This window comes from Hibiscus syriacus, unplaced genomic scaffold, assembly GCF_006381635.1.
Source record: "Hibiscus syriacus cultivar Baekdansim isolate YM2019G1 unplaced genomic scaffold, ASM638163v2 tig00015152_pilon, whole genome shotgun sequence".
In the NCBI taxonomy this organism is placed as follows: domain Eukaryota; kingdom Viridiplantae; phylum Streptophyta; class Magnoliopsida; order Malvales; family Malvaceae; genus Hibiscus; species Hibiscus syriacus.
In genome coordinates, this window is record NW_024062352.1 from 88,953 (window position 1) to 110,205 (window position 21,253).

A 21,253-nucleotide genomic window follows, 5' to 3' on the forward strand; every position below is an offset into this window, starting at 1 on the left:
ATTACAAGCTTGTGTGGACTAAGTTAAACTCGAGATGATACATTCCCTTATGCCTATACGGAGAAAAAATTCACACGAAGACATAAGGTATATGAATCCCGAAGGTTACTTGCTAGGCCCATACGGAGAATAAATTCCCACAAAGGCATCGCTTTCACCCCCACTTAAAAGGGTTTGGAGCTCGGGTATAGAGCCAAAGATGAAAGTTTTTCAAATCTGAAATCATTGAAAGAAAACATCAGTATAACTATTTATTTGAAAAATAATCAAGGAAAAATAATTGGAATCGAATAAATAAATTAAAATTTACCATTTTCGAATAAAAAGACAACCGAAAATTAATTTCGGCCTGACTCACTTACCTGTCCCCAACGGAGTCATCAAGATGTCGTGGTCGTCTTTCGGTTGGGCTTGGAATTAGGCTTCGACTTGTATGAAATGATTTGGAGTCGTCACCGATCATTTTAAAACGAAATTTATGTGGATCGGACATCATCTTACCTGATATGTGTTTTACCATAAATGTGTCAAGTTCGGAAGTCGATTACAGTCAATGAAGGATTAGCTCCCTTGAACCGCCCTTTCGGTACCAATTAATTTGTTGGTTGTCTTTAATTGAGAAAATTAAAAATTTAAATTGAAATTTAAAAACCCGATTTAAATTACTTACCTTTGATTGGTTGAAATTCTTTTAAAAAAATCAAAAAGAATGTTAGATTATAAGAATAAAAATAAATAAATAAATACGAAGACTTTTAACAGTTCGGTTCCATTGTCCCCACGCCAACTTACTATTATCGCACAGGTAGTATAAAAGAATACCTTAGTTAAAGAACTCCATAAAATGATTTCGATAAATTACGGATATCTACACCAGTGATGGATCTAGAAATTAAAAAATGGGAGTCCAAAATTTTAATACCCTATTCGAAAAAAAATTAGGTATGCAAATTTTCTTATTTTTTTCTATTCCTATTAATAAATTAAACTAAATTTAATATTTTATCAAAATAATGGCCGTGTAATAGATTATAAAGAGCCATTTACATCCGCCCTAGTACACCGTTCATTTTCGCGGAAGAAAAGCCGAAAATTGAAGAACTTTTGCAACTTATTACGAACCTACAACAACGTTTCACGCTGGACATTCCAATACAAATGCTAGACTTCATAATTAATCTTTTTTCTCTAAATTCAATAATAAATTCAATAACAAAGATGTCTAAAGGTATATTATAAATAAATGTAAATAAAATACAATAATAGACTAAAAATGCTTTAAAAATTGAATCTGAAAATGAACACTTACAGTTGAATGCTTTATGGATTCATAGATTTAGAGATTTTGAAATCAAAGGCCTTCGGCATTCCTTGCTCTTTATAAAATACTGCCATGCAAGCAGCAAGATCTGTGCCATCTCCTTTTTATTTAAGTTTTTTCTTCAGTGTATGATTTGATTCAGAGACTGGAAACCGAAACTCGTGTTGCTGGTGGTCCCTCATTAATCCAATGAAGGTGCCTCTGTCGCACCTCCTCATCGATACCTCCACATATCCAGCCGTGTTTTGCGTGTTCATCGACGACCGCCCCAAGTCAAGCATCACCAAAGACGACGCGTCCAATAAAATCAAGTCCGAAAACATAACCATCACCAAGGTGATCAAGCTGTCAAAGCTCAAGACTGATTTTCAGCCCTTCGAGGCCGAAGAAAGCTCTTCGATTCATACGACCTGTTCTTCGTTGACAAGAGGATCGTTCCCTTCTGTCTCCGTTACTGGGGAAACAATTTTTCAAGAAGAAGAAGATCCCAGTGCCCGTGTATCTTAAGCACAAAAACTGGAAGGACCAGATTTAGAAGGCTTGTTCCTCTGCTATGCTCTTCTTGGGTAGTGGGACTTGCTGCGTGGTGAAGGTGACTAAGCTTTCGCTGGGAAAGGAGCCCCTCTTGTTGAAAATGTGGTAGCTTCTATTAATGGTGTGTTCCCCCTTTGAATGTCAATCTAAAGTTGAAATAAATAGCCCTGCCTCTAGGTTCCCACTTTCCTTTTTGAGAGAAAAAGAAGGAAATATATGTGGTGGCTTTTTATATTGGAAATGGGGCCTGTAAAAAAATAATTATAATATATAAAATAATAACAATAATAATAAAAATAAAAATAGTATAATAATAATATAATATAATATTTTTATAGACCCATATAAAAATGGGTGTCTATATTAATATAATAATCGACAAATTTAGGTATCATATGAATAAAATTAAAAACATGTAAATTGTTTATTATGATGCCAAAATATACAAAAACACGTAACATTATATACTATTTTGAAGAAAAAAATAATATATTAAAATATAAATATAAAAGTAAATAAGATACCAATTTTTTTTTAAATATTTACCTTGAAAAATACGTATACGATTGAGAAAATATAATCTATTACGTATTTTTCGCATTTATTATGTATTTATTAATTGCTTTCGTACCCTATCCGAAAATAACATCGTCTTGTCACGCGTAAGAAGAACGTAGTTTGTCATGTAACGTAGAAAAGAAAGAACATTGCAACTACATGCAAGATAATTAAAGGAAAAATTGTAGAAATATTTTGAAATTGACACCTTATTATTTATATATATTTATAAATACTCTAAAATATAAAAAAAATAATAAAAAATTCTACAGTTTTTGTCTGTAGATCCGAAATTCTACCGGGGTGCACATGAAGAGAGCAGGATCCAATACAGGTAATTCCAACAATGCCCCTAAACCATAGAGTTTTTTACATCACGGAACAAGCATTAGGGTTCTCATCACTGAAAATTTGCGGAGGGTATGCGTAGGACTCAGTAGCATACCTCGGCGGGTAATAACAAAATTCATTCTTCTTCACTTCCACCGCCACTTCGCTCTCTTCCGCCGCCGCTGCTGCCTCGGTGGAAGTGGCGACGTCGGCTTCTTTGCTGTCACCACCACCTTCTTGTTTCTTGTCTTTGTTATTGTTGTCTTCTTCTTCTCCACCACCGCCTTCCTTCTTGTCTTTATCGGCACCACTTTCTTCACATTTCTTCTCGTCTTTGCTGTCATCTTTGGCCTTTTCTTCTCCTTCCGTCTTAGGCGCTTCCGCCTCTTGTTTCACTATCACCGCCTTCTTCCCGGTTCTCCTGTAGACGTACTCCACCAGTTTTGGCGGCTCAAACACTCCCTTCACCGTCACTTCTGAACTCTTTAGATCCGGTTCAGCTGATTCCACCCCTACAACAACATGGCTTTTTTATTGAGTTTTGGCGTGGGGTTAGTGAGATTTGATTCAAAAGCAGTAAACTTTGACTGCATTTCAACGGAATCTTAGTGAATTATAAAACAATAAAGAAAACAAAAGAACCTTTCATTCTCTGAATACGTTTCTTGATTCCCAATGCACAAGCTTCACAATGCATGTAAACTTTCATCACCACCGTGACCACCGCCGGAGGCTGCAAAAACCAAAACTTTATCAGACTAAGAAATGTTGAAAAAAATGAAACCTTCAAGTGTTTGAAGAGGCTGAAAAAACAAAACCTCTTCCTTCTTGTCTTCAGGCTTGGAGTTTTCTTTATCCTCTGTTTTAGTCTCCTCCGGTGGCTCTTCCTTTGAAGTCTGTCGAGAACTTTGAAAGGATCCGCTTTCTCTCCTTTCACCACCACTTTATTGGTCTTGCAATCCGTCATTACATCTTCAACCCCTACAAAATCCCATTAATCATTTCCTTTCATCTGATCAACGAAACCAAAGCTGGTATTTACCTGGAAATCCGTTGAGACATCGACGAACTTTACGAGCACAGCCTTCACAATGCATGTAAACTTTCAGGATAATCTCTTGAGGAACAGTTGGGTTCTTTGCCTTTCTTTTCCTCCTCCACTTTCTTTCCTTCTTCAACCTGTTTCTCTTCCACTTCCTTCCCCTCCACTGCTTTCTGTTTCTCTTCCTGTAAATAAAAAAGAAGGCCGGAATCAAGCAAACTGCATAGAAAACCAGAAGAAAAAGAATACGAGCTTCAAGTGTTGAAGATAACCTCTCCCATTGGATTGGTGAAACTGGGTTTGTTTTTTCAAGTATGGGAGTTTAGTTCAGAAGAGAGCATCTAAGATCTGATGGTAGTGGAGAAGAGGAGGGGGGTTTTATTTATCTCATACTCATCTGTTTCATTCATGGCTCATGATGACATGACGTGGCATTTTGTAAGGGGGCACGTGCATTGGATGAAGGATGAGGCTCGCTGGTTGACTGCCTTTATACACATCTTACTGGCTACTGCTATAATGGTATACTTTGGGAGAATCATTTTTACTATTTTCGAGAGGTATTAAATTAAAGATTTTTTACGATAGTTTGTGTTTCCGTTTTATATATTTTTATTAACTGATTTTAAAATATTATATATGATTATATTTATTTTTATTTAATTAAGATATAAATTTTTTTGTTTTTATTTGATTAAGACATAGTTATTACGGGTTAATTATTGTTAACTAGGTAGCGTGGTATTATGGTATACATATTTGGTACTTATTATTTCATATTCTCTCAATTTAGTTCTACTTCTAATAAATTAAAATAAATTGAATCTTCCAATAGAATGATGTCATGTGTCATCGGTACCATGTGTCATTATTCGATTGGAGGACTAAATTTATTTTAATTTGACATGTTTATTTTTATTTATTCGGTTGGTGGAAAATAAATATATTAAATTAAAATAAAGTTAGTCCTCCAATCGAATTGTGACATGTGGTACTAGTAACATGTGATATCATTCGATTGGAGAATTAAATTTATTTTAATTTATTAAAAGTATGATTAAATTGAAAAAATATATAAAAACATAGACCAAATGTGTGATTATACTAAAATATTTAATGGTAATTAACTCGTGGTAACTACATTTTAACTAAATAAAAATGAAAATGATTGTATATTATATTTTTAAAAATCAATAAAAAAAATTGTACAAAACACAATAATTAACCCTTAAATTAATATTACAGACATTTAAGTTTTATTAAATGTTTCAATAAGTGTTTTATGTTTGAGCACCAGCAATTGTAAGATATTTTAATGTTTGTTGTTAAATAGGTAAGAGTCTTTAGAGCATATATTATCACTTGAATTTTTTAATATAATATAATATAATAATAAATTTTAACGTTTGAAATAATAATAATAAATATTTATAAAATTGAAGTATTTAATTACGTAGATTATATAAACTCTTTCCATAAATACAAGCCAATCCTAAGTTTTAATTAGGATTTTCTAACTTTGAATATTGTTCTCTCACAATAGCCGTTCGATTGGGCTATTTTTTTCATTACGTGGCATCCATGCAGTTTACCAGATCATTATATTAGTCACCACAAATAAAGGGAAATATTTGTAATAAAACTATATCATTTAATATGTTGATAATGTGTATTTGTTAAAATTGATATTATATTGAAAACAAACATTGTGGACAAAGGTTGAAGTGAAGAGTTCTGCTATGCGAGGGAGAGAAAAGGAGGAGCTACAAATGGACAATCCAAGGGAATGAATGAGCAACAGAAAGCTGCCAACCAACAGAAATCCAAGGGAATCGTAGGAGCTCAAGGGAGAGAAGGATTTTATGCGTTTCTAAAATGTACTGCGTTTTTCATGAAATTGCATAAAATTTTTCTCTCTTTCTATTTTCTTCAACCTTCCTTTCTCTCTATTCTTCTTTGGTTCATAACATTTTGTGCTTTCGTTGAGAGTCATGGTGAACAACGCTGATGCTATTAAGACACTGCAAGATACCACTTCTCTCCATGAAAAACTCTTGACCTCACTCCAGTTTAGTGCCGAGGAACAAAAACAAATTATGGAAAGCAATCAAGAAGCGGACTCTTCAGGATTTAGTGAGACAGATGGCTGTGTTGACCTCGCTAATTGGACAGTCGTTTAAATCGCACGAGGCAGATGGAATGGGTGAGATATTGTTGAATAATGGTAAGGTTAAGGTTAAGGAGGAAGTAGATGGCGTTTTTCCTTTTCCGCCTAGACCAGTTTATGTGAAGCTTCCTTTGTTTACTGGTAAGGATCTTGAGGAATAGGTTGCTTCTGCTCAAGATTTCTTTGATTTCTACGGCACTGATGATCATCATCCGGTAACTATGGCATCTTTTCGAATGGATGGTATGGCAAAAAAATGGTTTTAGTGGATGCAACGACGATGTCAGCTAGCCGGATGGGACCATCTCGATGAAGCCATAAAGAAAAGATTTGCAGTGACGGAAATTGAATCACCGGAAGGACAATTGACTAAATTGGTACAATTAACTACTATGGAGGATTATCAAACCAAGTTTGAGGAGATGGCGTTGAGAACAAATAACCTTTCTGAAATGTTTTTGAAGCATTTCTTTATATATGGGCTTCGATCTGACATTAATTACTTCGTTTGCCCACATCAATGCATGAAGTTCTCTCTTTTGCTCGACTACAAGAAGATAAAATTCTTGATACCTATTCTATATGTTTTATTTATGCACTATTGGAATACAGTGAGCTCCCTAACTCACTCTCCCAAACTTTTCTCTTTCAGATACATTTTGATAGGTGACCTAAACCTGATACTTGAAGGACATTCGTACAATATTATTTTGTTATAATGTTTTTATCTTCCGATTTGTCATTATATTAGGTGACATGTGCCTATTTATTTTGAAATAATTGTCTTGCGACGTATATTACTTTTACGAATGATGTTAGAATTACATCGATTCTAATTTGTGAAAGATTTTATTTTACTCAGACATTTATAGTTTTATATATTACTCGAATCATAACTTATTATTAATAACTATATTTTTAAAAGGTGTTTATTCGTAATATGAATTTAAATCATTAAAAATGTTTAGAAAAATTTTATCGTAATCCGCTAGACCTGATCGTAACGCATAGGTCGGGTCTAAGAGGTTACATATTGTGTTTTTCATGAAATTGCTTATGAATTTTATATCTTTCTATTTTCTACAACCTTCCTTTCTCTCTATTCTTCTTTGATAATTTTTAATTTAAGTTAAATAATAATTAAATATATTGGTCATACTTGTATGTACTGTGTGAATTAAATTAATAATATCTGTACGGATGTAATTGTAAGTTAAGTATTTTATTACAAAATAATTGTAGTGTACGTATTGTGAAGGAGTAGATGTTAGACTAGGTTTGTTCGTTAAAACATTAATAACGTTTTGGAATAATTGAGTCAAGGTTTGGCCAATAACAAGTTATCAAGTTAAATGCCTCGAATTTGGTTTACTATTGTTTTCGGTTAAATAGTATTCTAGTCCTAAAGTTATATATTTTAGGCAAACAAAGGTCCCTCTAATCAACGTGATCCTCAAACTCATAAAATAAGTATAATATGGCATTTTGATCAACGTGGTCCTCCAACTCATAAAATAACCTTAATGTGACCTTTTGATCAACGTTTTTTCGTCATTGATCATTACGGTGCTAATGTAGCAGTTCACGATGGTGACATGCAGTCCAAGATAACAAATTAATATGGTGGATGACATGACAGACTAACTAAATTGGTAACTCAAACATGGCAGATGGACTGTCATTTCAGTAACCTGGATCGCCACGTCAACACCGTAAATCGGCAGGCTAATATTGTAATGGTCAACGATGAAAAATATTATTTAAAGGGTCACATTGGGTTGGTTTTCTAATTTGAAGGGTTACATTGAGAGAAAAATAATACGATGACCACATTACATTTTTTTCAAAAGTACAAGGACCTCTTATGTCTTTTTACCTATATTTTATTATCATTTTGATATCTGATGGCTAAATATTATATTTTTTTCAAAATCTAAGTATTCGGAGTTTCTAAGTTTCTAACAAACATCGAATACCTACTTCGACCATTTTGTTTCACTCCTTTTTATGGTATTGTTGATTAGGATAAATTATTTATTTGGTACCTCATATATTATATTTCTGTTTTGGTTACTTAATTATTACTTTTTTACAGTTATATTTAACGTTGCATCTTATTTTTATTTCGGTATCCCACCGTGAAACAATTAACTTTATGCTTGATTAAGATAAATTATTGAACCAGAAAGTGATGATATATTAAGAAGATTGTAGAGGGAATCGCTTGAAAGAAGTAACAATTCAAGTGTGATTATTGAAAGTTTAGAAACCGGTATCAACCACCCATTCTATTCCATTCTAAGGAGCGACGGACGCAAGAATTTATGGGATGTGAACTTAAGAAGTTATATTAAAAATTACATGAGATGTGAAATTAGATAATTAATAAAAAAATTAGATCCGAGATCAAATTCGATTACTGAGAAAATAAGCAAATGTTTAATAAAAATATGTATGCTATCATTCGAATATGAATTAAATCTTATAACAATAATGATTGAACACCAAACCTAACTGCAATGTGCCACGAAGCAGTTAGGTGATCATAAAGGAAAAGCTCAACACTTGAAACCAAAGCAATCGTCCATTTCTTGTTCCCCAATCAAATATGATAATGGAGATGTGATTACTGTGCCTGCAAGGTGCAAGAAAAAAGGGTAAATGTCTATTTTAGATTTCAGGTCTGAGCAATGAAATTCCCCGCAAGAAAACTACTGCCTGCGCTTATTTTCATCCTCTCATGCTTTTCCGTCCTTAGACTTCTCAAACTTGCAATTACTTATTCCGATACTTGGTCTCGAACCGCTGCTTTGTCGTCATCGCTTGGACGGGAGTGTTCGTCGCCTTCCGAATGCAGTAAGATCCGGTTGAATGCAGCCAATGAGACCCTTCTCACCCCGAAGGAGTTGATGCTTGTTTCGAATCTCATTACCAGTAAAGCACCTTGTAACCTACTTGTTTTCGGCCTTCAATCGCAGTACCTGGATCTCGCATCGATGAATGCCGGAGGGATCACTCTTTTTCTCGAGGATGATCTTTACAGGATAAGCAAAATTAAATCCGATTCTAACCGGACTCGGATTTATAAGGTGAAGTACCAAGTGCCTGCTAAGAAGGCATACAAGCTACTCAAACATGCCAGGGGAAATCCAGCTTGCAACCCAAGCATAAATCTGTTGCAACAATCAAGTTGCAAACTGGCATTGACGGATTTACCAAAACAAGTGTATGAGCTTAAATGGGATGTCGTGGTGGTGGACGGGCCTATCGGGGACACACCGGATGCCCAGGGAAGGATGTCAACTATCTACACTGCAAGCATGTTGGCAAGAGCAGCCGGGAATACGACCAACGTCATGGTGCACGACGTTCACCGGACGATCGAGAAATGGTTTTCTTGGGAATTCCTGTGTGAAGAGAATATGGTTTCTGCTAAGGGGAAGTTATGGAACTTCAGGATCGCCGGTGAATCCAATTCCACAAGCTTTTGCTCTTCCACATGGCTCATATAGAGTAACGCCCTCGTGCAATTACGTAATAATGCCATAGTGTTATGGTGCATTGTTTTGGATTTATCGAGATTCTTAATATTTATAAATATTTATAATTTAATTTATAGTTTCTTTTTTTGAAAATACATAATATATTTATAGTTTGTACATCCAGAAAGATCCTGTTTTGACACTCAAACATACATTATACCTACATGTAGAAATACTCCAGTTACACGTGTTTATAATTTGCAAACGTAAATTGTAAATTATTATATAAGTGTAATATTATAATTTAATGATTATATATACTTCTAAATATGATTATAATAAAATAATAAATCAGGTTGAATAAACATTTATATTTCTGCATTGATTTTCAAACTCGAGACCTCAACTTTATGCAAGAATTAAATACAAATATAAATATATTTATCATAATTGATTTCGAATATCGAATATAAATAAATGTTGAATACAAGGGCTATGACACAAGTATGCAAGAGTTAAATCAGTGTTTTAATTATTGAGTATGATGTGTAAACAAATGAAGGTGATTGTATGAACACAACATCTGCATCTTGAAAGCTTTTAACTATTAACGCAGCTCTGACAGATGGAAGAGCATGCTCATCAATCCCATCCCAAAATGTCTGTTTTTGTGTTGGATAGGGGTGTTCAAAATTCGATTTTAACCGAATTAACCGATCAAATCGAATTAGTTTGGTTAATTCGGTCGGCCACCGAATTAATTCGGTCGGGAAACGGTTAAGGATTTTTTTGAAATTCGGTTAACGGTTAATTTGGTTCGAAATCGGTTAATTAACCGAATTAACCTTTAAATATAATTATATTAAGAGACTCAATCCATTTAAAATCCATTTAAAACTCAAGTCAATATTAATTAATTAAAATAATATCAAAACTAAATGTAAAATGTTTGAATCAAATTAATTAGATATTATTTATAATTAGATACTATTTAAATTAATTGTAAATTGTTTTTTTCAATTAAAAAAATATTAAATTCTAAAATTCTAAAAAAATTTGGTTAATTCGAAAATTAACCGAATTAACCGAAATTTATTCGGTTCGGTTAATATTTTCAAAAAAAAAATCGGTTCGGTTCGGTTAACGGTTAAAGAAAAAAAAATTTGGTTAATTCGAAAATGGTAGTTCGGTCGGTTCGGCCACCGAATGAACACCCCTAGTGTTGGATCCCAGACATGGGTAGTGGGTGGGTTTGGTTTCTGACTAACTAGTTGATTCCAACTGGTTTTCTGTCTTGTTGTGCATGAAATTACTTACCTTTTTGTTTTCATTCATTTGACTTTCTATCAATATCAAGATTCTCAATTTCACTCTCTATCACTCATTAGGGTAAATATTCTTTAACTTTTACTTAAATTCATGTATCGAACACAAACAACAGTATGTTGAAAGTTGAAATATCATGGGCGGCTATACAAATTCAAATGGGGCTGCTAAATTGATTATGTTAGGCAACTTGAAAATGTTGAATTTTGAAGTGGTAAAATCACAAAATTTAACCATTGGACTTTAGGGTATTTATAAGATTAGTCCTTAAGTTTCAACTATAAATACCCTAGCTCATTTAGCTTCAAGATCATCCCAAAGCATTCTAGTTTTCTTCCAATACTAGAGAGAATATTAGAGAGTTTTTTTAGAGTTATTTTCTCCTTTTTATCAAGAGAGAATTATCATTGTTTTCTCCTTGGTTGATTGAGAGAAGTTATAATTCCTATTTTCTCATAGTGAAATTCTTCTATCGTTGCCCGTGGTTTTTACCCTATATTATTTAGGGGTTTTCCACGTAAATTTTGTGTCTTCTTTATCTTCATTTTTATTTTCTCAAATTATCAGTTGCGATTTTGCTCTATCCGATAGCCGTCTTCCGTAACAATTGGTATCAGAGCTAGATTAGAGTGTGTAATATCTGCTTATTGTCTTTGTGGTTGCCACCAAAAGATGGATCCTCCAACATAAGAAAATAAGAAGTTATTACCCATTCTTTGAAGGTTCCAGAGAACTATTCACGATAGTGAAATAGTGGGAGCTATCCATAAAAGAAGCTATGGAAACGAAATTTACTATTGAAAAATTCAATGGGAGAAATTTCTCATTGTGGAAATTGAAGATGAAGGCCATCCTAAGGAAAGACGGGTGTCTAGCGGCTATCAATGAAAGGCCGATGGATTTCACAGATGACATCAAATGGAACGAGATGGACGGGAATGTTATGGCAAACTTTCATCTAGCATTAGCAGATGAAGTATTGTCAAGCATCGAGGAGAAGAAGACAGCTAAGGAGATATGAGATCATCTCACCAAATTGTACGAGGCCACATCGTTGCACAATAAAATTTTCCTTAAGAGGAAATTGTACACTCTCCGTATGCCAGAATCTACTTCAGTGACGGAGCACTTAAATACACTGAACACCTTATTTTCTCATCTTACATCCTTAAGCTGTAAAATAAGAGAACAAGAACGTGTTGAACTTCACTTCAAAGTCTACCGGATTCGTACGATCAACTCATCATTAACTTGACAAACAGTAATGTCACCAGTCTAGTCTTCGATGACGTTGCAGCTGCTGTTCTACAAGAAGAAAATCGGTGCAAGAACAAGGAAGACAGACAAGTAAATCTGCAACAAGCAGAAGCGTTGACAACGATGAGAGGGAGATCAACAGAACGTGGCCAAAGCAGCAGTCACAAACATGGTAGATCAAAGTCGGGAGCAAGAAGAATTTAAAGTGCTACAACTGTGGAAAGAAGGGTCACTTGAAGAAGGATTGTTGGAGTCTAAATAAAAAATCCAATCCACAAGGCAATACCGCAAACACTTCAGATGATGGAGATGCTCTATGCTGTGAAGTGTCAACCACCGTGGAAGACAGAAAAAGATTTGCAGATATATGGCTCATTGATTCGGGATCGACATATCACATGACCTCAAGAAGAGAATGGTTTCATCATTATGAACTTATCTCAGGAAGATCTGTGTATAGTTGCAATGATCATGCCTTAGAGATCGTTGGTGTGGGAACCATCAAATTAAAGATGTATGATGGAACAATTAAAGTTGTTCGAGATGTGCGGCACGTGAGAGGCCTGAAGAAAAATTTATTATCCTACGGATTGTTGGATAATAATGCTAGCAAGATTGAAACACGGAAAGGAATCATGAAGGTGTTCCGTGGAGCGCTTGTAGTGCTGAAAGGTGAAAAGATAGCTGCAAACTTGTATATGCTGAAGGGAGAGACATTGCTAGAAGCAGAAGCCTCTGTTGCCTCATGTAGTTCAGATTCTGCAATGTTATGGCATAAGAAACTTGGACACATGTCAGAACAAGGAATGAAAGTCCTTGTGGAGCAAAAGCTACTTCCAGGCTTAACAAATGTATCACTTACTTTGTGTGAGCATTGCATAACAAGTAAGCAACACCGGTTGAAATTCAACACATCAAATTCTAGAGGCAAAAGTGTTCTAGAATTGGTTCACTCTAACGTCTGGCAAGCACCAGTAACATCCCTAGGTGGAGCAAAATACTTTGTCTCATTTATTGATGACTACTCCAGGAGATGTTGGGTGCACCCTATTAAGAAGAAGTCAAACGTGTTTTCAACTTTCAAAAACTTCAAAGCGCTGGTGGAACTTGATTCTGGAAATAAGATCAAGTGTTTTAGAACAGATAATGGAGGAGAATACACAAGCAAAGAATTTGATGACTTTTGCAGGAAAGAATGCATCAACAGACAGTTCACAATGGCGAACACTCCTAAACAAAATAAAGTGGCAGAGCGGATGAACAGAACCTTGTTAAAAAGAACAAGAGCAATGTTGAGGGATGCAGGCCTAGAAAAATCATTCTGGGTAGAAGCAGTCAATACCGCCTGTTATTTGGTGAATCGAGCTCCATCAACTGCAATAGAGTTGAAGACACCAATAGAGATGTGGACTGGAAAACCAGCTGATTATTCAAACCTTCATATATTTGGAAGTATAGTGTACGTGATGTACAACTCCCAAGAAATTTCAAAGTTGGATCCAAAATCCAGGAAATGCAAATTCTTGGGGTATGCTGATGGAGTAAATGGGTATCGCTTGTGGGATCCCACTGCCCGCAAAGTGATCATTAGTAGAGATGTTATCTTTGTAGAAGATAAACTACAAAGAAAAGATGATGATGATAGCGCTAAAAAGTTAGAGACTACTCAGATACATGTAGAAAAAGAGTTTGAAGAAGGAGATTCTTCTGAAGCAGAACCAGCACATGATGAACAATAACCAGAGAGTTCTGAATCTCCAACAACTCGTCAATCAGATCGTGTGAGAAGACGTCCCAATTGGCACTCAGATTATGTTATAGAAGGTAATATTGCATACTGCCTTTTAACAGAGGATGGTGAGCCATCAACATACTAGGAGGCAATAAACAGCTCAGATGCTTCACTGTTGATGATGGCGATGCAAGAAGAAATTGAAGCCCTTTATAAAAATAATACATGGGACCTTGTGCCACTACCACAAGGAAGGAAGCCAATTGGTAACAAATGGGTCTTCAAAATCAAGCGAAATGGTGACGATCAAGTGGAGAGGTATCGTGCAAGACTGGTGGTCAAAGGATATGCTCAAAAAGAAGGTATTGATTTTAATGAAATCTTTTCTCCTGTGGTTTGACTAACAACAGTTCGAGTAGTCTTGGCAATGTGTGCTACATTGAACTTACATCTAGAGCAGCTAGATGTTAAAACAGTTTTTCTTCATGGAAATCTTGAAAAATAGATTTACATGCTCCAGCCTGAAGGTTTTGAAGAAAAAGAAAAGAAGAACTTGGTTTGCAGGTTGAACAAATCTCTGTACGGTCTAAAGCAGGCGCGAGGTGTTGGTATAAGAGATTTGATTCCTTCATTATGTGCCTTGGATACAACAGACTTAATGTAGACCCTTGTGCTTATTTCAAGAGGTCTGGTGATAACAATTTTGTTATATTACTGTTGTATGTGGATGACATGTTGGTTGCAGGACCCAACAAAGATCATATTGAAGAATTGAAGGCACAACTGGCTAGGGAATTTGAAATGAAGGACTTGGGATCAGTAAACAAGATTCTATGGATGCAAATTCACCGAGATAGAAGTAATAGGAAGATTTGGCTTTCACAAAAGAATTACTTGAAGAAAATCTTGCCACGATTTAGCACGCAAGATTGTAAGCCAATTTCTACCCCTCTTCCTATTAACTTCAAATTATCCTCCAGTATGAGTCATAGCAGTGAAGAAGAGAGGATGATATGTCTCGAGTACCATATGCATCAGCAGTGGGAAGTTTAATGTTCGCTATGATATGCACAAGACCAGACATTGCACAAGCAGTGGGAGTGGTTAGTCGGTACATGGTGAATCCAGGCAAAGAGCATTGGAATACAGTAAAGAGGATCCTGAGATACATCAAAGGAACCTCAAATGTTGCATTATGTTACGGAGGATCAAACTTACTAATAAATGGTTATGTAGATTCTGACTATGCAGGAGATTTGGATAAAAGCAAATCTACTACAGGATATGTGTTCAAAGTTGCTGGTGGAGCTGTAAGCTGGGTTTCAAAATTGTATTCAGTTGTGGCTACGTCCACAACAGAGGCAGAATATGTAGCAGCTACACAAGCCAGTAAAGAAGCAATTTGGTTGAAGATGCTATTGGAGGAGCTTGGGCACAATCAAGAGTATGTCTCTCTGTTTTGTGACAGTCAAAACGCCTTGCATCTAGCAAGGAATCCAACATTTCATTCAAGGACAAAGCACATACGAGTTCAGTACCATTTCATTCGTGAAAAGGTTGAAGAAGGGACAGTAGATATGCAGAAGATTCATACCAAAGACAACATAGCAGATTTCATGACGAAGGCAATCAACGCTGATAAATTTACCTGGTGTCGATCCTCTTGTGGCCTGTCAGAGATGTAAGCAACATGAAGGTACAAGGTAGAAAGAATAGTGTGAAGATATGATTGTTCCAATCAAATCTTCAAGTGGGAGATTGTTGAAAGTCAAAATATCATGGGCGACTATACAAATTCAAATGGGGCTGCTAAATTGATTATGTTAGACAGCTTGAAAATGTTGAATTTTGAAGTGGTAAAATCACAAAATTTAGCCATTGAACTTTAGGGTATTTACAAGATTAGTCCTTAAGTTTCAACTATAAATACCCTAGCTCATTTAGCTTCAAGATCATCCCAAAGCATTCTAGCTTTCTTCCAATACTAGAGAGAATATTAGAGAGTTTTTTTAGAGTTGTTTTCTCCTTTTTATCAAGAGAGAATTATCATCATTTTTATTTTCTCATAGTGAAATTCTTCTACCGTTGCCCGTGGTTTTTACCCTATATTATTTAGGGGTTTTTCACGTAAATTTTGTGTCTTCTTTATCTTCATTTTTATTTTCTCAAATTATCAGTTGCGATTTTGCTCTATCTGATAGTTGTCTTCCGCAACACAGTATGCAATAGGATTTTGCATCCCTAGAAGCTAAAATGGAGTGAAGCTCATTGATTCAAGCTATTCAAAGTAAAGATGTAATTTCTTTTGGGAACTTGTTGCTCTTAGGTTTGGTGTATGATGGATCTTATACTCAACTGAAACCGAACTAAATAAGTAGGCTACGAATATATTATATACGTGTATTAAACATATACTCATATGGGAGAGTAACATATATTCGGGTATGAACCTTTGGGTGCAAGATTGGCAAGTAATCTCCATGCACGTAGAGGTTGCTCTTTCCTTCATTTCTCGGCTCTCTCAGCATCTTCCTTTTCTGTTTGCCACAGGTGGTTAGCTCTAGCGAATTCGGACTGAGCCATCTCCATTTCCCTCTTGGTGAGCTCCCTAAGTCTCTCCGCATAAGCCTTTTCGATAGCAGCCAATCGGATTTGCTCAGCCGCCTGCCATCTCAACCACTGGACGCCACCTTTAGATTTGGATGGACGCCCTTCACTGATTGATAGTTGCAAGTCAAGTGATGAAGCCTCTCCGTATTCATCATTCATTTTGGCCCTATATCTTACAGATGAAGAATCGGAGGTGGCGAGACAAGTGGGGAGTAATTGCATTTCTTTTTTATCTTCGTCTTCCATGGATAACGGGAAGTCAGCTAAAGGGAGGGTGAAAGAAAATCATTCCCTTTTATAAACAAACCCACACTACCTACCCTGATTACCTTACTACCCCGAGCTTATTTTTATAATTGCAATTCTAAGAAAAGTGTTTCAATAGTTAAAGGAAATGTTATGAGATATTAAATTCGAGTCTGTAGAGTGTGTGTTCATTGTACAATGATTAAATCATCGCATAGTATATGGACTGATAAAATAATTTGACCTATTTTTTAAAGTTGAAGCCGGAAAAAAAAAGTGATTTTACGTAAATATGTCTTTTATCTTTATTCAATTGATTAAAATAAATGAATCTTTTAACTAGTTAATTAAATTTGATTTGTTATAAATATTTCTTTTAAAGTTTAATCAAATTGCACAAAGAATGATCTTCCCCGGAAAGCACAATTGTCATCTAGAAAATAGCTGAACATTATTGACATAGCAAGCAGATGCAGAGTCTTGAAGGCAGCCACAAAAACCATCATCGTCCTTCGGAAATGAGTTCGGCAGAGGATGGTCCGGGATCACGCCAACCTACATGGAATAACAGATGAAATGACGATCATGCGAATAGAGGAAAGAGAGACCTAGAGATCAGACATAAACCTTGTCAATGTCGTTGTGTGCAGGTGTCTCGTAACGAGCTACTGTAACAGCCAATCCGGAGCCATCAGATAGCTGAAAAACTGACTGAATCTTACTGCAGTCGTAGAATGCATCACTCTGGTTAGTAGCTAGAAGAATATAGGATTGGTATACTTGTTTAAACACTGAAAAAGATAAAACAGTAAATTACCCTTTCCCATATGTCGGTTCTCCGAACAATACAGCACGCTTATTATCTTTCAATGCGCCCGCTAAAATTTCACTCGCACTCGCGGTGCCCTTGTTCACCTAATGGGGATTCAGATGATGGAGATCATGATCCTTCCTCTCTCACTTGTTCACACATACATAAACTAAATCAAGCTTGACGGAAAAACCGAGCTTACCAGGACAGCTAGGGGTTCAGAAGCTGCTATTGCAGAGCTTCCATCCGTATCATATATATCTCGAACACCACGATTATCACAAATGTACACAATCACGCCTTTGTCTAACCTGTTCCGTAAAAGCTAATGATGATAACATGTGCCATGTATAAAAGAACCGTTCCATTTCAAGGGTTTAACTTACCAAATCTTTGCAGTTTCAATGCCTTCTGGGAAAAGCCCACCGCTGAGGCAAATTTAATCTTTTAGAAAGCCTGTCTAAAGAGCAAGTTTAAAACGGATCATGTCGAAAGCAAATTACCTATTATCACGAAGGTCTAATACAAAGGCATTAACGCTATTACTCCTTAAAGTATCAATCGCTTCCTTGACAGCAGCTACAGGAAATGCAAACTCTTTAGGATGATATTCTATATATAAACTAAAGGAAAGGAGGGTTATCTCCGAGAACTCCTCCGAAAGAAGCTAATGACGCTGAAAAGAGGTACAACCAAACCAGAAAAAGGTGAACAAGAAAACAAAGAATATAAAGAAATGAAAGGAGGTTGTGTGCACAAAGAGACGAATTCAGAAGTATATCGTGTTTATGAAATAAAAAACTATACCACATACAGTTCCATGGCTTCAGCCCAAATCCTAGACAAAAAGGGGTATTTGCAGTCAATATCTCCACTTACCAGAAGCATTTTGGTTGAATGACGTTAGCTTAATGTACCCGATTTTGGGGTAGCTCTTTTCTGAACCAGGAACCTCGCATAGCCTTGACTTTACAGGATTCAGTGAAACTTTCGCTCGCCTAGAAAATTGTAGTCGCCGATGGGTCAATCTTAAATCTTTAAAGAAATAGGTACAAAAAATTAACCATGTAAAATATTTTTTCCTTCTTTAATTACAAGGAGCACAAGGTGATAACTAAGAATAAAAATGACAAAATCCATATTCCCATATTCTAGCTCATTCAATTTGGAAAGAATAATAATGAAACTGATACACATGTTCGGATGCTGAATCAATTAACATCAGTATAATTTCAGATATAGTTATTGATATATCGAGTTCATATGCATCATAAGATATTCAAATGAATCATAAGATATTCAAATGAAATACTTACTTGAGAGCTAAGTGCTTTATTTCAGGCCCAGTTTGAATTGTTAATTCCACTGAACTTCCTTCTGGTCCCCTGTAGTTTAGTCAAGAAGTAGAGCACAATAGTAAATAACTGAAAAGCAACCGACAAATCAAGACACACATACATACAAAGAAAATTGAAGGAAATATCTCTATTACAGCTGAATAAATATTTCTTCAATACGAAAATATAGATGAAAGCTGATAAGGTTTCAACCGAAGCGTGTAACATGCTTACTGCAATCTCTCTGCAGCATCATAGATGCCCATGCTTTCCGTGCTTGTATTATCTATTTGCAAGATAATATCCCCAGATGAAATGCCAGCCTGATTTGCAGGTCCCCCAGGAGCAGCTGAAATAACAACGAGCCCAGCTCGAGATCCTTCAGATCCAGTTGGGTAACCTATTGATAGCCCTACACCTGTTAGAGACCCTTGAGTTCCAGACTGCCTTCAGAGAAATATAAGAAATTTTACAGAAACTGATTTCAACCAAATATTTCTGGTGGAAAAAAGAACAATATTTCAATGTTGAATAATTATTCAGGCTAGAATACAATTAGTGAAGATATAAGAGAGAGAGAGAGAGAGAAAAAACAGCCCCATACCCGCAAACTCTTGAACTTCTCCGGCTCTAGAAACCTAGTGAAAGGATCATTCAGTGTGGCAAGCATCTTCCTTATGGCCGTGTCTGCAAGAAAATATGTAAATAGAACTTAAAAGTGAGGATAATGATTACAAACGCAACAAGAAGATGAACATAATATCTCTTAATGCAACAATTATAATATTGAATGAATCATCAGGTCAACATTTATGAACTTAATAAAATAAAAAGGACTCGGCAATTCACACAAAATGATGCATATTAGTCTGTTTGCAGTCCGTTTCTTTGTATGCATGCTAATCTAGTTGCAGCAAACTACAAACTGTAAGATGACTGCATACATGTCTCTTCTTTATTGTTCATTGGTTCATTTCGAAGAGCATCTTCTCTGTAACGAAACCAACTTTGTCCATTGAAAGTTTTGTCAATATGCACGGTCTATTGTTCTCCATGCCTCTAAGAAGAGAAGATTTTCCTCGGAAAGCGCCCCTGTACAATAAAAACGAATTGGTATGAAAAATCTAAACAAAAGAAACCCTTGTAGCACTAGACTATTTTACATAAAATAGAACTTACACGACTGTGGGCTGCTTAGAGCAACGGAAGCTGAAGTAACCAGCAACATAGCAGCGACTAAGCGAACAAAAACAACAGAGATATGTTGTCTGACTTTTTGTGAATGGCTCGTCACCTTTTGATGACTACCCGTCTTCCAGGATTGAAGTGGGTGTCCATGCCTCAATGCAAAGAAACCAGACTGAGATGGAAAACTTTTGTTCAGTCTACCTAATGTGCAAAACCAGAACTCAGGTTTAGAATGCGCATCAGAACTGATGCATCTTCGAGACTCGTCAAGATTAGTCCTTTTATACGAGATCCGACACAATAATCGAGCTTCAATGTTCCGTCCAGGAAAAGAATTCCTTGGATGAACCTGTAAGTAATTCACACATCCATTCAAAAGATTCAGTTTGAGAGGAATAATAAAGTTCCAGGCTAACATTTGATGAAAAATAAAAGGCCGTTCATAGTTTATACTTTATGCATCTCCATTGCCGAAACTTCACACTGATGATCATGTGATCAGAAATCTTTCCAAGCAACACAATTCATGAAAACATAAACTGCCAATAAAAAAATGCAATCGAGGCCCATTAAAGAGGGGGAAAACCAGTTTTAAATCAATCCAAACTACCAAAACAGCCACCGAATCAAATTCAAAACTTGCAGACCGAGTCTTAGCTCGGTTGCCAATAGCAACGTTGCCACTAGAACACCGTAGGTTCGAACAGTTCAAGTCATAATCTTTCCAAATCAGAACCCCGTTTTTCATTCTGTAATCTCTAAATTATGATAAAAACATTCAATCATTAATCCTACATAAGAAACCATCAATTGGATAGTCGTCGTGAAGATGAAAACTTTACCGGAGAAATGATGATGGACTTGAATGTGAAAGAAGATGGCTTATTGGGGTTATATAGAGCGAAACGAGGATACGCAGAATTAGCAGAGGAGCTTGTTAGCACTTCCATGGTAGCCCCACAAATTCCACTCCCTTTCTACGCTTTTCATTTCGGTTTCCTTATCGATTATTCTTTGAAGATAACACTTGGTCTTTGTTTTTCTTGGTTAAATTATTTCATTAGTCCCTGAATTATGAATATTTAATTAATTTAGTTTATAAAATTTAAATTTTGAAAATTTCACTTCTAATTTAAACATTACAATGTTTAACTAAATTACAAAGACAAATTATTTAGGATGAATATAAAATTATTAAATTACATAGATAATAATTTTTCTCGGCTTTGACAAGTTTTGATCTAATTTGATTAAAGATTTTTCCCTTAAGTATAAAATAATATTCATTTAAAGGTAACTTTCAACTATTTGA

At 35.5% G+C, this 21,253-nt stretch overlaps 4 protein-coding genes across 4 annotated transcripts; 1 reads left to right on the forward strand and 3 right to left on the reverse strand.

Annotated features, from left to right (window-relative positions):
- Positions 1-2,751: 2,751 nt before the first annotated feature.
- LOC120207720 (heavy metal-associated isoprenylated plant protein 7-like) lies at positions 2,752-4,106 on the reverse strand. Its single transcript, XM_039207143.1, has 5 exons — positions 4,058-4,106; positions 3,930-3,970; positions 3,786-3,897; positions 3,386-3,724; positions 2,752-3,255 (listed from the first exon to the last, which is right to left on the reverse strand). The coding sequence occupies exons 3-5, from the start codon at positions 3,838-3,840 to the stop codon at positions 2,783-2,785; spliced, it is 867 nt and encodes a 288-aa protein (XP_039063074.1). The 5' UTR covers positions 3,841-3,897; positions 3,930-3,970; positions 4,058-4,106; the 3' UTR covers positions 2,752-2,782.
- Positions 4,107-8,602: 4,496 nt separating this feature from the next.
- Positions 8,603-9,491, forward strand: LOC120207719 (probable methyltransferase At1g27930). The gene has a single exon (XM_039207142.1). The coding sequence runs from the start codon at positions 8,643-8,645 to the stop codon at positions 9,462-9,464; it is 822 nt and encodes a 273-aa protein (XP_039063073.1). The 5' UTR covers positions 8,603-8,642; the 3' UTR covers positions 9,465-9,491.
- A 6,763-nt stretch (positions 9,492-16,254) lies between these two features.
- Positions 16,255-16,605, reverse strand: LOC120207712. The gene has a single exon (XM_039207133.1). It carries the CDS (start codon positions 16,603-16,605, stop codon positions 16,255-16,257), a length of 351 nt encoding a protein of 116 aa, XP_039063064.1.
- Positions 16,606-17,005: 400 nt separating this feature from the next.
- On the reverse strand, positions 17,006-20,961 carry LOC120207721 (carboxyl-terminal-processing peptidase 2, chloroplastic-like). Its single transcript, XM_039207144.1, is given in 14 exon segments — positions 17,006-17,160; positions 17,233-17,326; positions 17,423-17,520; positions 17,619-17,727; positions 17,803-17,844; positions 17,920-17,995; positions 18,296-18,414; positions 18,733-18,801; positions 18,988-19,196; positions 19,358-19,440; positions 19,698-19,783; positions 19,785-19,845; positions 19,933-20,290; positions 20,784-20,961. Coding segments are annotated over 14 exon segments (1,638 nt in total). The 5' UTR covers positions 20,892-20,961; the 3' UTR covers positions 17,006-17,034.
- Between the last annotated feature and the right edge of the window lie 292 nt (positions 20,962-21,253).